The 14327-nt window shown below is 43.6% G+C and overlaps 1 protein-coding gene across 1 annotated transcript in view; it reads left to right on the top strand.

Annotated features, from left to right (window-relative positions):
- Positions 1-5086: 5086 nt before the first annotated feature.
- The window catches only part of TFAP2D (transcription factor AP-2 delta), a 61476-nt gene continuing 52235 nt past the window's right edge, over positions 5087-14327 (top strand). Inside the window, exons 1-3 of the mRNA XM_017849596.1 lie at positions 5087-5633; positions 6664-7161; positions 10621-10681. Of these exons, the coding sequence (XP_017705085.1) occupies positions 5595-5633; positions 6664-7161; positions 10621-10681 (598 nt within the window). The 5' untranslated portion in view covers positions 5087-5594. The remainder of the gene's footprint in view (positions 5634-6663; positions 7162-10620; positions 10682-14327) is intronic.

Genomic DNA, 14327 nt, shown 5'->3' with positions numbered 1-14327 from the left:
GAGGAGGAGGAGGAGGAGGAGGAGGAGGAGGAAGAAGAAGAAGAAGAAGAATAAAAGAAAAGAAAGGAAAATGAGTTTAAAAAAATCAATGACAACCCTTAAACTAAAATGACTGCAGAGTCTGTCAGAAATGTTAATTTCCCCTAAACATCCTAAAGCTCTTTTTAAAAATGGCCTGCCTTGCCGGGGCGCGGTTGCTTACGCCTGTAATTACATCCCAGCACTTTGGGAGGCCGAGGAGGGCGGATCACAAGGCCAGGAGTTCGAGTTCATCCTGGCTAATACGGTGAAGCCCCGTCTCCACTGAAAAATTAGCCGTACGTGGTGGAACGCGCCTGTAGTCCCAGCTACTTGGGAGGCTGGGGCAGAAGAATCACTTGAACCCGGGAGGCGGAGGTTGCAGTGAACCGAGATCGCGCCACCATACTCCAGCCTGGGGGACAGAGACTCCGTCTCAATTAAAAAAAAAAAAAAAAAGTCTCCTTTTCTTGTTTGCAATTAGGTAACGTTTTACACAACAACGTGGTCCTTCTGTCATAGAAAGTGGGATGGGTGTGGAATACCGAGAAGAAGTAGAATAGTTATCAAATTTGATTACTTGATAATTTATTAAGAATCATCAGATTTGATAACTGGAAAGGGGAGGAATCTTTCGAAAGAGACCCAGAGTCGGCATCAGCACAAGCCAGAAGGAAAGGAAGCAATCACTGGGAGGGGAAACCTCGCATGTCTGCGCATGAATGCTGTTACCATGCCTTTTCTCTCCGAATATTCCCATCCGTACAACTGGATCGAGTTTTTGATTGCTGTCTCTGTCCAGAATTGCCCTGATGTTTGGAGCACTTTTCTGTCTTCACTTCGACTAGTGAGGAATAAATGAATAAACTAGGGGTTGGGTTACGGCATGGTGAACCCAATACACTCTTCTTCCACCACCGGAAGTATTGTCCCCATCCGGTCTCCATAGAAGTGACTGGGAGAGGTTAGGAGCTTAGAAGAAGCACACCACAGGAGGTCCTTGGACTAGAAGCCGTTTCTGAACCGTTAGAATCCTGAGGGACTGTGAAACTCAGACCCCACTATAAAAGGGCCAGAGGGTTCCCTCTGTGGTTGGCTCTAGAAGACCCCAGACTGAGTGCCTCTTGGAAGCCTACCAAGTGGAGGCACTGAGAGGGCTGGGGATTCTCAAAATGGTGAAAGGGTGTCCCAGGGCAGATGGAACAAAACACCCCTAGATAGGTCACAAGAGTCCTTTGGTTACTGTGGGTTCTCTGAAGGCACCTCTGCTCTTCACGTTCATCCAAAAAAGGAGTGGAAGGAAAGAAGCTGGAAGCAGTAAGAAGAGGTGCTGATTTTCAGACCTACATATCTTGTTTTGCTTTGTGGAATGAACATCCTTCACCTATATGGGATCCTCAGTGCTCCACTGTTCTTTCAAAGACAGGGCTTTGTGACCATGGAAATTGTTTCCTTTTGTGTAAATTCATGTCTGGTTATAGAGCTGCATCTCCCACTGGAGCAGAATACACTAAATTTCATTCTTAGACAACGTACACACATGCTTGCTTAAGGCATAAGTATAAGAGATTCAATCCCGCCTCTATCTATCTTTTGTTAAAAAGGAAGGGAAGGAGGGAAGCAAGGAGGGAAAGAATAAAAGAAAAAAAAAACAGGGAAAGAAAAAGAGAAGAAATGAAGGAAGAAGAAAGAGAGAAAGAAAGAAAAGGGGAGGGAAGGCAAAAGTGAGAGAGCAAAGAACATATTCTGGTTGATTCATGTGTCTAAATACATCCAAGAAAATATTTTTGTTGCAAAATGCCCAAAATAATTCCAATAATTATTCCATTTTGCTCAGTATTATATAGGCAATATTGTGGGAGAAGTGTATTCAAGCAATAAAAAAACAAAATCAATTTGCAATAGCAGAGGAAACCCTAAGTACCAAAAGAAAGAAAAAAAGAAAGAAACCTGAAGAAATACACATTTATTAAAGCTAAGGATAGGCATGAGTTCATTTGTAATTGTTCAGCAACCTCAAACACAGAGTGGAGTGGCAAACCCTTTCAGTGAAGATGTTTGAGATTGGATGAAAACTGGAGTGATATGAATGACACTGGCCTAAAAGCCCAGGAAGGAATTTGCGACTACCCCAAAACTCTTCCAGCTCTGGACCCTAAACAAGACAGTAATGATATATATAAAGATTTCTTTGCAGATTCCTAAAGTGACTGCCAGAAGACATTCCTTCCTGGCATGTGGAGCATGGAACCAGAAGGAAGAACAGGAGCACTAAGTGCTGAGGAACAACCTTTTCAGCTTCTGGGGTGCAAGGCCAGCAGCATGTCCACCGTGCTCTTGCCAGCTATTTTGAGTGACTGATGCCGGCCTGGCCTCTGACTGAGGCTGGAATGCGCACCATGGTTTCCCTGTTGGAGGGGGCCCCAGGCAATAGTCACGGAGTCTCCAGAGTGCTGTGGCCAGTTAATTTAATTACGCCACCCGCTGGAAAATGAATGGCCAATCACTCTCCGGAAAAGAAGCAAAACAGAGAAAGAGGAATCAACTTTGCTAAAATGCCCAGTCTTTGGGTCAAGTCACACACTTATTAATTGCTCAAGACTATTAATTGGATGGGGGGGGGTGTCTGACAGAAGTGAACGCTACACATGCACACATCACACACACACACACACAGGCACAGGACACACCACACACCTGCCTCAATGAGTTTCTTTAGAAAAGGGGCGCGCTGAGCAACCCCAGAGCAGATGGAAGGGAGCGCTGACCAGTATGTGCATATGGCATGGATGATTTCCTCAACTTTGTTTCTTTCAAAGGGAAACAGCTTTTTTATTTTTTTTAAGTTGGGATGAGGTGGGAGGGAGCAGTTGGCCAAATGAAGTTTCCATGCAGTTCAGATGCTGATGTGGGAAGCCAAGACATAGGGTTAAGAGAGACGCTTTCTAAGGTGGTCAAGGGCCCTGGCAAAGGAAATCTCGAAACTAAAGGAGGCATTTTATCCTTCCTGCTTCATTTTCCTTAAGTACAAAAGAAAGGTTTTTTTTGTTTTGTTTTGTTTTGTTTTTTTCTCATTCTTCAGTATCTTTAAGTTCCCCTCAAGTCCACAAGAGTTCAACAAGTACATAAGTTAAACCCTAAACATCACTCAGGAAAGTGAACCATGAAAGTGGGGTTAGGGGGTGGAATGGGATGATTTCCAGTTAGTTGGTGATGTCCTGATGTTCACAGGGTCCGGGCTACTGGAGGTCATTTCGTGGGGTGTACTCAATTCAAGGCTAGAGCTCATTACCAAGACTATCATAAAGCTACATCTTCTGAGTGTGGTGGCAGGGGTGAGGGGGTTATGTGTGGCTCTTATTCCAGACAGGGACAAACATGTGGACCAAACACGCTGGGCCAGCAGGCAGAGCAGGCGGGCACATCTTCCTGAGCCTCCTCATTGCTGTTCCCCAGGGAGAGGGTTTTATGTCTGCTGCCTGGACCTAAACTGGGAAAAGAAGGTACTTTCACCTTCAGTGAAGATGTATCTGACAGTAGAGGGGTTGGGAAGGAGATTGCAACTTGTCTGAGAAGGGCTAGCCAATATCATCCACCAGGAAAAGCACACTTGGGCATTCCCCAAGATAACCTGTGAGTCCTACATATTCTTCCCGGGAGTGGTCTGCACTTTCCCAGGGACTGGGGTGCCTGGGTTAAGGTCGTGGGGGCAGTCTCCACCTACCAGAGATGATTAGATTAGTTATTTTCTCTCTTGGTAAGCTATGGAGGCCCCACTCCCCTAGAGCCAACAGCACTCATTTTACCCCTTTTACTTAAAGATCAAGTTGGATATTCTTCCTTTTTGTCATCATTGGTCTCTCAGTCTCCTTACCTCATTAGGCCAAAATATGGAATTTCAAGGAGGGTGGTGGGGCGGGCGGCACTGGCACACCTTGAAATAGGGAGCAAGTGTTGGCTGCTGACCCCATGAGGGGCTGAAGAATCGTGTATCTCCATTTCAGACAATACATTTCAATTCTTGTCGTGTGCCTTTGTCCATTTGTATAAAGCAAAGAGCTCTGAGTGACAGCCCCAGTTAGCCTGCATGAGCAGATCCTAATAAACCCTCCCAAACCCCAACCTAAAAAAAAAAAAAAAAAAAAAGCCACATGCCTGTTTGCCTGCGGCTTATTATTAAGACACCTTCTCAGCTTAAACACTTGAAAGCAAACCAAATGAAATGGCAATTAAGACTGAATTACCCCTTCTATCTATGAGATGAGTCTGTGGGGCCAGCCAGTTCTTTCCTGTAATATAGACATTGAGGAGCAAAGCCTCAGTATTTCAGGTTTATAGCCACCACCACCCCCTCCAGGCACTAGACAGCTTGAAGAAGGAACCTGAATTTTGAACGAAGGAAAGCTCAAAAACTGTTTGAAAGTCAAGAAATCCACTGAAGAGATGGAAATAGGTGTGCACGGCTTCCTTCCTGCCCTCTATTTATAAAATATAACTTCCAAGCGTTTAAGGGTTATTTTGGGGGTAATGGTGTTCCAAAACCTAATGCTACTGCTAAACGGTCTACACCCCACCACCACCAGTGCTGTTTCCAAAAGGAAAGAAGAAAAACACAAAAGAGGAGGGATATGGTTTGGGTTGGGGAGTGAAAGACAACATTTTACCTAAATGTAGAATCTTGTCTCAAATCTTTATTCCCTTGCATTTTTCCTAAATGCATTGCCAGTTACACCATTTCCTGATGATGGAAACTTGGGACTGTCCATCATCATTATTTATTTTTAAAGCTGCTGAAAAGTGTAAGCCACCGCCTGATTTTGCCTTTCAAAAAAGGGGAAAGAACCCAAATTCAATGTAAATATGGAAAGACCAGCATTGTTTCCACTTGGGCAAAGGCAGACACCCCAATCTGGGCAAAATTGATTCGGGTGGTTGTTGGAAAAAGCAGCTTTCAGCATCTAGGGAGTGGAACCAATAGGAATGAACACTTACCCATATAAAAGGAAGCTTTAATTAATATATATTTCTATCTCTAATATACATATATTGGAGCTAGATATCTAGCTTCACAATAAAATGTGTGCAAATACTCTCCACAGAGATGAGTCCCCACCTCAGTCGGTATAGAAAAGCATGATAAAGGTTGGAAAAAATGGATAAAAATGTTGAAAGAACCTCCAGTTCCTTATTAGGCGAAGATACAATATTTATTCCTTGTCTCCTGGGATAAATCTCTTCTGCCTATTGTCCTCCCAGTTCTCAGTGCTGATGCTTAATTTTCAAAACTTCTATATTACCAAGGGACCTACGACATCAGCCAAAGAAATACTCAGCAAGTACAAAATCTGTTCCAGGGAGCTGCTTTTGTGCAGAGGGAAAATTTTGTTCCTACAGGTTTTTAAGTGGGTACGAGGCAAGGAGCTATCTGATCCGGGCAAAACCATTACAATTTAGATATCTATCTATAGAACATTTTTTTCCTTTAAAAATTGGAAAATACAAGAACTTTGGATTTTTTTTCCCGATTCTTTTTTTGGAGGGGGAAATTGCATCGTAAGCTTTCGGAGAAACCCAACATGTCAACTACCTTTCCGGGACTAGTCCACGATGCCGAGGTATTATTACTTTTTTTTTTTTTTTTTTTTTTTTTTTTTTTTTTTTTGAGCGCGCGTGTGTGTGGCGGCGGCGGCGGTGGCGGCGGCGGTGGCAGCCTCCCCTGTCTCTAATCTATATTGGACCGTTACGTTTAATTATAATCTGCCTTTCGGGGGAAGTTAAGGAAGGAAAGGGGAGAAAGTTCGTTATGACATCTGTCGCCAGGGAGGGCAACTCTGTGCCACGTTAAGAAACATTTGCCATAATGAGCGGGAAAACATAATCCTAATAATAAAAGGGAGGGGGGGCGGTGAGGAGAAAGAGATAGAGACGGAAAAAAGATTCTCAGAAAAGCAAAGAAAAGGGACTGATGGGGGAGCAGTAGGTGGACAAGGGGGATGGGGAAAACGCACCCCTTTTGGAATGGGCTTATTCAAGGAAAGGGAAGCAGAAAAGAGGGAGTCGGATTCCCTCCCTCAAATGACTAAGGAAGGGAGGAAGTTGAACGATTTGCACACTGGATTTTTAAAAATATATGGACAATGATTTTGAGCAGCCCGGGCCGAACATCTCGGCATAGACAGGCGCAGAATTTCGATGCTGGGATCTAGTTGGAGAGGCAAGGCGGCGCGGGCCAGCGCTCTTTTCGGGTGGACTCGTTCCTCTGCTACCGCGCCCCCGGAGTCAGTTGCAAACTTGGATCCCAACGCCAAGCTCCCTGCACAAGTTGGGCAGGGGCTGTGTGTGTGTCTGTGCGTGTATGTCTGTGTGTGTGTGTGCGTGTGTGGTGTCACCCGCACCTATATAGTGTGGGGGATTTTTTTCCGCTCTCTCGACTATGAGGACGAGGCCGCCCACCCCCAGTTCGCCTGTTTGCAAAGGCTCTCTGGTGAAGACGCTGAGACCTGGCTTCGGCTCGGCCCGAGTCTTACGCGCTCGCTTTCCTTGGAGTGCCAGAGAAAGCTCCTGGCTCTGGGAGAGCGGCGCCTTGGTTGCAAAATGACAAACCTCAAGTTTTTCTGCTCTCCCTTTTCCCCCTCTTCCTTCCAGATACGTCACGACGGATCAAACAGCTACCGTTTGATGCAGCTTGGCTGTCTGGAGTCCGTAGCCAATTCCACTGTCGCCTATTCCTCCTCCTCTCCTTTAACTTACTCCACCACCGGCACCGAGTTTGCGTCCCCCTACTTCTCCACTAACCACCAGTACACCCCGCTCCACCACCAGTCCTTCCATTACGAGTTTCAGCACAGCCACCCGGCCGTCACCCCCGACGCCTACTCTCTGAACTCGCTCCACCACTCGCAACAGTACTACCAGCAGATCCACCACGGGGAGCCCACCGACTTTATTAACCTGCACAATGCGCGGGCGCTCAAGTCGTCCTGCCTGGACGAGCAGAGGCGGGAGCTGGGCTGCCTCGATGCCTACCGCCGCCACGACCTGTCCCTCATGAGCCATGGCTCTCAGTATGGAATGCACCCAGATCAAAGACTCCTGCCAGGGCCCAGCCTGGGGCTGGCCGCCGCGGGAGCAGAGGACTTGCAGGTAAATAAGCATGCAGCGAATTTGTCTGCTCCCTCCCCTCTTTGCCCTCCCCCTCCCGCCCCATTAAGACTCCGACTGTAAAGCGTCTCTCTCTTTTCTCTCCTCTCTCTCTCTCTCTCTCTCTCTCTCTCTCTCTCTCTCACACACACACACACACACACACACACACACACCCCACTTATGGAAAGTTATCAAAACAATTAGAGGAGGAGTGTGCCTGTTCTGTTCCTCTCATTGGATCCAGGCATTTCACCTGGACGCGCGGGAGTCAGGGCGGCTGCGGCCCTCGACCTTTGGTTTGTTCTCACAGAAGTCTTATGTGAATCAACGTTTGTGACCCTGAGGGAATAAGGTAGAGGAGATCGAGAAGTCTGGGGTTGGGCCAAATGGACTCAGAGTAAGACCCAATAAACTGATGACCAATCGTACCCTCAATCTCCGCACTTTACAGGGTCTTCCGAGGCGTCCCAGGTGTTTGTCTCAGACTGAGCTTGTGGAGATTTTACTACAAATAGGCTTGTTCTAAGAAAATTGTTGGGAGCAGAAGTTTCACCAAATTCACTAGATATCTATGGAAAGTAAAGAATCGCAAATGAAAATCTCAAAGGTCTACCCCAAGGAAATAATCTGCACAGTGCACTTTACCGGGGTGTAGGTTGAGTTCAATTCTCTCTGCCTGATGTGCACTCAAAACTGCAGCCCAGTTAGGTAATTTACAAGTTTATTTTTGCTCTTCAAGCCATTACATTTTATGTAAAATGCACCTCCTTAAAAAGACAAAATGAGGCAATAAAGGTAGCGAAAGAGGGGAAAATAAAGAAGAAAGGGAAGAAGGAGAAAAGGAAGGAAAGAAGAGAAAAAGAAGAAGGAAGGAAAGAAGGCAGGTATTCAGACACTGTGGAGGCCATCACTCAATCAGATGATCCCTCTTCTATTTTATTTCTTAACACATGTTTGCACATTCTTTGCCAACAATAGAATTTAGAGTGTGCAATTGTGTTGCCATAGGCATGTTTAAAACAAATGAGCCCATAAATACCCAGAAAAGAATTCAAAAGACCCGTATTTTAGCTCTTTTAGCTGAAAGTGCAGTTCTATCTGTGAGTTCCTACTTTTTCTGTCTGCACAAAGCTGGCCACGTTCTTCACACTCTCCAGGACAAATAGGGAAATATTCTAAGAACACAAGTTGGAGACGTAAGAGATCCCTTGTTGCGCACAGAAAATCTTTCCTCCTCATTTACCTTTGAGCAAGAGATTATTTTTAAATTAAAGTGAAAGCCCTTACAGTTCCAACAAAGAGCCATAGCAGTAAGATCGGTTCACAAGAAAAAAGATTTGGCTGCATAAGTCTTGACTTTCTACATTTATATTCACAAAATAATTTTATACGCTCAGGGCATTTTTACATTTTTCACAAGGATCCCCTTATGTCTCAAGAGGGAAAAAATCTGCCATTCAATGCTTAACTCAACTAAAACCTATTTACTCCTTTTAATAGCCGCGTCTGTTGCTGATTTTTTTGTATCTGTACAAATTTTTTTTCTGTGCTAGGCACAAAGCCGGGCATTTTTCAAAAGAGGGGATTAGAACATTTGCAAGCACTAGACAAAGAGCGAATCCCGTGCAAAAGGACACCGTAGTTTATCCCATTTTCGACTTAGTGCCATTCAAATGGTCATTTATGCAATGTCATCCGACCAAACAACATGTTTTACTTGTGAGGGAAAAAAGTTTGTTAAGTGAAGAAACCAAGGTTCGTTTCTTCTAAGAAAATAAACATTGTAACCGTGCGCCAGAGAGTGGGAGGAAAAGTAGTTCACTGCCTTGGAGAGCTTTGAGACCGTTTATCATTTACATTTCAGATATTTTGAAACCTTTTCTTCAGCCTATCTCTTTTTCCATATACAAATGTCCCTTTTCTCTTTTATTACTCATATTGAAGCAAGATTACTCTTACTAAGGGACACACTCCAAGATACTAGAAGAAATATAGTACTGTGTGTGATATACGTTTATACCCTTACATAGATATATCCATGTATGTATATATCATAATATATATCCATCTTTATCTATCTAATCTATGAATGCTATATAGCAAGTTTGTAAATCTGACAAGTTATTTTCTTCCACTGTTCTTGCACCAAGTTGGCAGAATGAAAAAGAAAGAGACATAGCTACTTCTAAAACAAGAAATGGGGAGGGATTGTGTGGGAGAAACCCGTCTCTCTCCTTTTATTTCTTCCTTTTTAAAACATTCATCAGCATATGCCTCATTTCAAATGCAACAAATGTAAATATACTTTTCCCTGCACAGAATTTTAAGTGAAAGTCCAATGGTTTGGAGGGCGGTCTAAGTCTGCCTAACAGATGCAAACAGTCTTGTGGCTTCAGTTCCATCTTTGAGTCCCCTAAAAAGATTTGCTATGGCCAACAAAGAAAACTGTCACACCTTTTCCCATCACCGCTTTAATTTATGCTCAGTCTCCAAGTTTTTTTTTTTTCATATTGATTTGATAATCACTTTAAGGCAGAACATTTAAAATAAGAAAGAGCTCGTGAGTAGGTTGAAAAGGGGGGTCTTACAGGCCTGCTTCAATATGGTGAAAATGGGGAGGCGAAAGGGAGCCAGGGTTGTAAAGGTTGTTTTGTAAAGTGGGTTTTTATTATGCACCGACTCTCTCCGCATTTACTTAACTCTTCACGGGCTGTTGGGTAGGTTAACACCCTTCAAGCCCTCTTTCATGTCCAATACCTCATTTGTTTGTAAAGGAAAATGAGCCTTTAACACATTTCGATTTGGGAAAAAAGAAAAGGACAGACAGGGAGAAATTTTATTTTCTTAATCAAAATCAGCAAACCCTTTCCATCTCTCCAGCTCCAGGGATTCCTCAATCCATTAGGATCTTGAAGGTCTACAGTGAGTGAACCTGAAGGTTTTTCCTTCATAAGGTCCATTTTGGGTGGCATTATAGGATGTTCCTACAGTTGGGGTAAAACAGAACCTCTATAAGATGTCCTGAATCCTGCATATGAAATAGTTCCTCTGTGTCCTCAAGAAACCCACAGTCCCAGACTTGACACTCTAGGTGTGATTTGCTCTACTCAGAAAGTGCTGAGTGTACACTGTCTGTATATATGCTGTGTGTCTTGATGGGGACTCAAAGGGCTTCTCATTCTCTTATGCCAAGATGAAAGACTCCCAGGCACTTTGAAGTGTAATATTGTATGGTGATGTAAAATGTATACCTTAAGATTTATACAACTTTTAGATTGTGGTTTTTCTTGCAATTTTTAAAAAATTATGTTTGCTGGAAAGCTTGCTTCAGCTCAATGCTTGCTTTTAAATGTCTACTGAGACAGAGTTCAGAGATGGGCTAGTCTAAAAGACTTCACCTACATGGTCATATATGTGAGTATCCATTTAAGTAATGTTATTTCTGTTTATTTTATTAAGGGCTCTGTGGAAGCCCAGTGTGGGCTTGTTCTCAATGGCCAAGGTGGAGTGATAAGAAGAGGTAAGTAACAAGTAATAACATGCTAACCCTAGACATTCTTCTCCTATCTGTGACTTTGTTTAGAAGATCTGGTTGTGCTCAGATTCCTTTTCTGATGATTAAGAAAACAATTATACTGAGTCAATTATTCTAGTCCAACACTGGCATATCCACATTTAAAAGCCTCCTTTCTTCTATTAAGGTTTAAACCCAGGCTGTGCCCAGAAGGCTTGTGATAGGAGATATTTGTTGCTCCTCATAGACCAGTAACAGAATCAAAGTTAGAAGCAGAAGGAAAGAAAAAAGAAAAAGGCAGAGAGAGAGAGAGAAAGAAAGAAAGAAAGAAAGAAAGAAAGAAAGCAAGCAAGCAAGCTTCTCACAGCCCCTTCCCCCAGCACTAATACCACATCCTCAAGCAGAGTTTCTTTTTAGCCCTAAATGTGCTAGCCACAGCCTGGGTGTTTGAGGTGATGGTGTTAGCTTGAGGCTTTGAAGGATTCTGTGAAAGGCTAGATCATTGAGGCTTTAGGGGAGGCTAATGAAACACCAATATTGTAGCTGCCCTTATTTTTCTAAGTGTCCAGAACATTTCTTTCTTTAAGGGAGGGTAGGAGGAGGAGGTGGTGTTAACTGTACTGGATAAAGCTTTCTTGTTCCCATCTGTTGAGGGAAACATCTGAATCCAGAGTTACCCATGGAGTTGGAAGGTGGGGGAAGGCAAGAGGAGAGGAGAGAGCTGTTGCTTTCAGTTCTGGCACTAAAGGGGGCTGCATCTCAGATGTTCCATTTTGACAAAAGGTTTTGAACTATGACGTTCTCAGGGCCTTGAGGCAGTGCAGATTTTGCTAGCTTCCCCTACTTAACTGTACCCAAAGCTTCTGAAGTTTATTTTCCTAGCAAGCTGAGTAACCCGAGCAGCACACAAGGCAAAGAGGGACCAGCTGTTATCCTAACTTCATACGAATTAATAAGATGTGGTCTATTCACCAAGACTAATTCCTGCTTCAGGACCACAGTTGTCTGCAGTAACGGAACACTAAAAACTGAGTCTATTCTGATGGGACCAAATAAGTGTCCTTCAGCCCCTCTCCATTACTTTGAAAGTTTCTTGAAAGATTTGCTTTTCTGGATAGAGAGATGTGCTGGTAGAAATCAGTGATTCTTTCATATTTAAACTGCAGATTTTACATCCCAATGTCCAATGTAAACTCCATTTAAACTGACGGGGAAAGAAAACAAAGGGTGCTTTCCCTTTGAAACTTGGGTATTGTTCTAGTGGATGTGGGTAGTTTACATTAAATTTAAAAGAGCTACTCAACTCTTGTTGGTTCACCCTATCGAGATTAACACACACACACACACACACACACACACCACACACACACACACTAGTGGTATAGCTCCATAAAGATTTTTTAAATGAGGAGTATTAAGCTTGCCATCCACGCTGGTACTCAGACGTATTGAAATGGAATAAAATAGGCTCAAGACTGATGAATATTGAATGCACGCTGTTGGAGGAGGCAAAAAAAAATTACACAGTGAACAGGGGACCAGGTGAGATGTGCTGATCAGGGGTCTGTTGGGACGGGTAAAAATAAGGTGAGGCAAGAGCACTCAGGGCGCGTAGAGAGATCGGTGGTGCTGAAGGACAGCGCCACTAATTAGGTACGGGAGCCCGCTTCTCCCACAGTCGGCCTTTTGCTACTGCAGTTTTGCATTCAGTTCCACACTTATACGAAGATCACCTTCTCGTGTGCTTGGAAACTGCATCTGAGCATAAGATATCTGACAGAGGGTGGAATTACTTGAGGCTGAGGAGGGAGCTGGAGAGGAAGAGGCTTTGGAATCAATTGAATTTCTGGGGAGAGATTTATTGGACACCCTCTCACCCCCTCACACAATTCCCAAGAAAGGCCAAAGCTCTTAAGTATCTCCAAAATGTTAGCTACTTTATCAGAGTCACAGAAATTATCCTCCTTAGGTGATGCCTTATTATTCCTGTAGAATTCGGTCCCTATTCTTTTCACCTAAAAATCGTCGTTGAATCTGCTACTTGAAACCAAATATTGATGTCATATGAGAACAGTGAAGCTACAGAGAGAAAGGGAATGTAACTTGGGGTTTACATCTGTCTTGTGTGACTAAATCCCCCTTCGTAGGAATTCAGATTTTAGCTGCTGAGTTTATTCGATTTCCACGTGTCTTAGAGAAAGGCCAGTTAACCTAGTTGACCCGTGGAAAGGAGGGTGTGTGTCTATACGTGCCTGTTTACTCTGAAACAATCAGTGTTCATGACAATTTACAAGTGGGTAGCAAGAAAGTGTATTCCCAAAAGAGGGTGTATATTTTGCTGCAGCCTGCCCAGCCCCTCATCTCAGAACTCCCTTTCACAAAACCCTAAAGAAGCCTATTTTCTCAACTGTCATGATAGTACACAGGACCCCTAATATCAACAGCTCAGACTATTTGTGTTCATCAAAAATCAGGAAGACATTAACTCAAGTGCTCTACTATACTGCAATACTTCATATAACCCAATATTGTCTAACAGCTGAGATAAAATTGTGTTTCTTTTCCAGTTCATGCTTTACAGATGCCCCACCACATAAAACATAGTTTATTGCAAAGCACAACATTTCACCATTTTCTCTTCTGCTAAGTTCCCGAATCAATTTACATTTCTAATGGTTTCTAGAATGTACTATGGGAGGAAAAAAAAAAAAAAGATTCCACTTTCAAAGACCCCAAATGGTGTTCTTGAAGAAATATAGGTGCCTATGTACTTTACATGAGTTAATCACGGACATTGTCCTGGTTTGCAGTGGCGTGGAGGGCTCGGGCGTTCTCAGTTGTTCTTTACATTTGGTGACTTCAACTTGTAAAGAACAAAATAGCGTCGCCCTGACTCACTTTGTTAAGTGGCAATTACATTATTTTAGCCTGTAATGAAGGCCCGATAGCCAAAGACTTCGTGGAAGAGGGGGCAGCAGCGAGGTAATTACCACCTAGATAAAATATTTGCCACCGCCTCGGAGGCGCAGCTCCCTGCGCGCTCACTCTCGGTTAATGGTGTGCGCGATTTTGCCCGCAGCTCCGCCACTCCAACCATCAGAACCAATAATCTTTACTTTACCCTGTGCTCGCGTATCGATAGCTTCTTTCGCCTCGGGCGTAGGCTTTGATATGTTAATATTACTGAGTAGCAAATTCTGCAGAGATCATATTAATGTTGTACGTACAGAGTGGAGCTTTGCCTTCGTTGAATATTCAGATACCGGGTTTCAAAAGGCATCTCTTGAAGAAATGAGGCTTCTATTTACAGGAGTCGTCTGTGTTTTTAATCATTAAAAAAAGAAAGAAAAACCCACTCTTTTTTCCCCCCTGAACCTTCTGAGGCTCCCTTATGGCCCCCTCCCCTTTGTCAGACATCGGTCCCTTTCATTTCTTGCTCTGAGTATTTAATAATAAGTGAACAATGTTGATGACGATGGTGATTATGAAGCTCATAATAAATGGATCCATATTGGAATCGCAGGGTAGGGGTTCAAGTGGATGGTGGCTGTGGACCTCAGAAATGGGCTAGATGAGAAGAACTAGCTTTTCCTTACGTGGGTGGAAAGTGACATTTTGGCCCTGGTCTCTTTCGTGAAATCGGGATGGCAAC

The sequence above is a fragment of the Rhinopithecus bieti genome, unplaced genomic scaffold (genome assembly GCF_001698545.2).
Source record: "Rhinopithecus bieti isolate Rb0 unplaced genomic scaffold, ASM169854v2 scaffold_31531, whole genome shotgun sequence".
Lineage (NCBI taxonomy): Eukaryota > Metazoa > Chordata > Mammalia > Primates > Cercopithecidae > Rhinopithecus > Rhinopithecus bieti.
The sequence above is the reverse complement of the archived record's forward strand: the minus strand, read 5'-3'. Positions and strand labels throughout refer to the sequence as shown.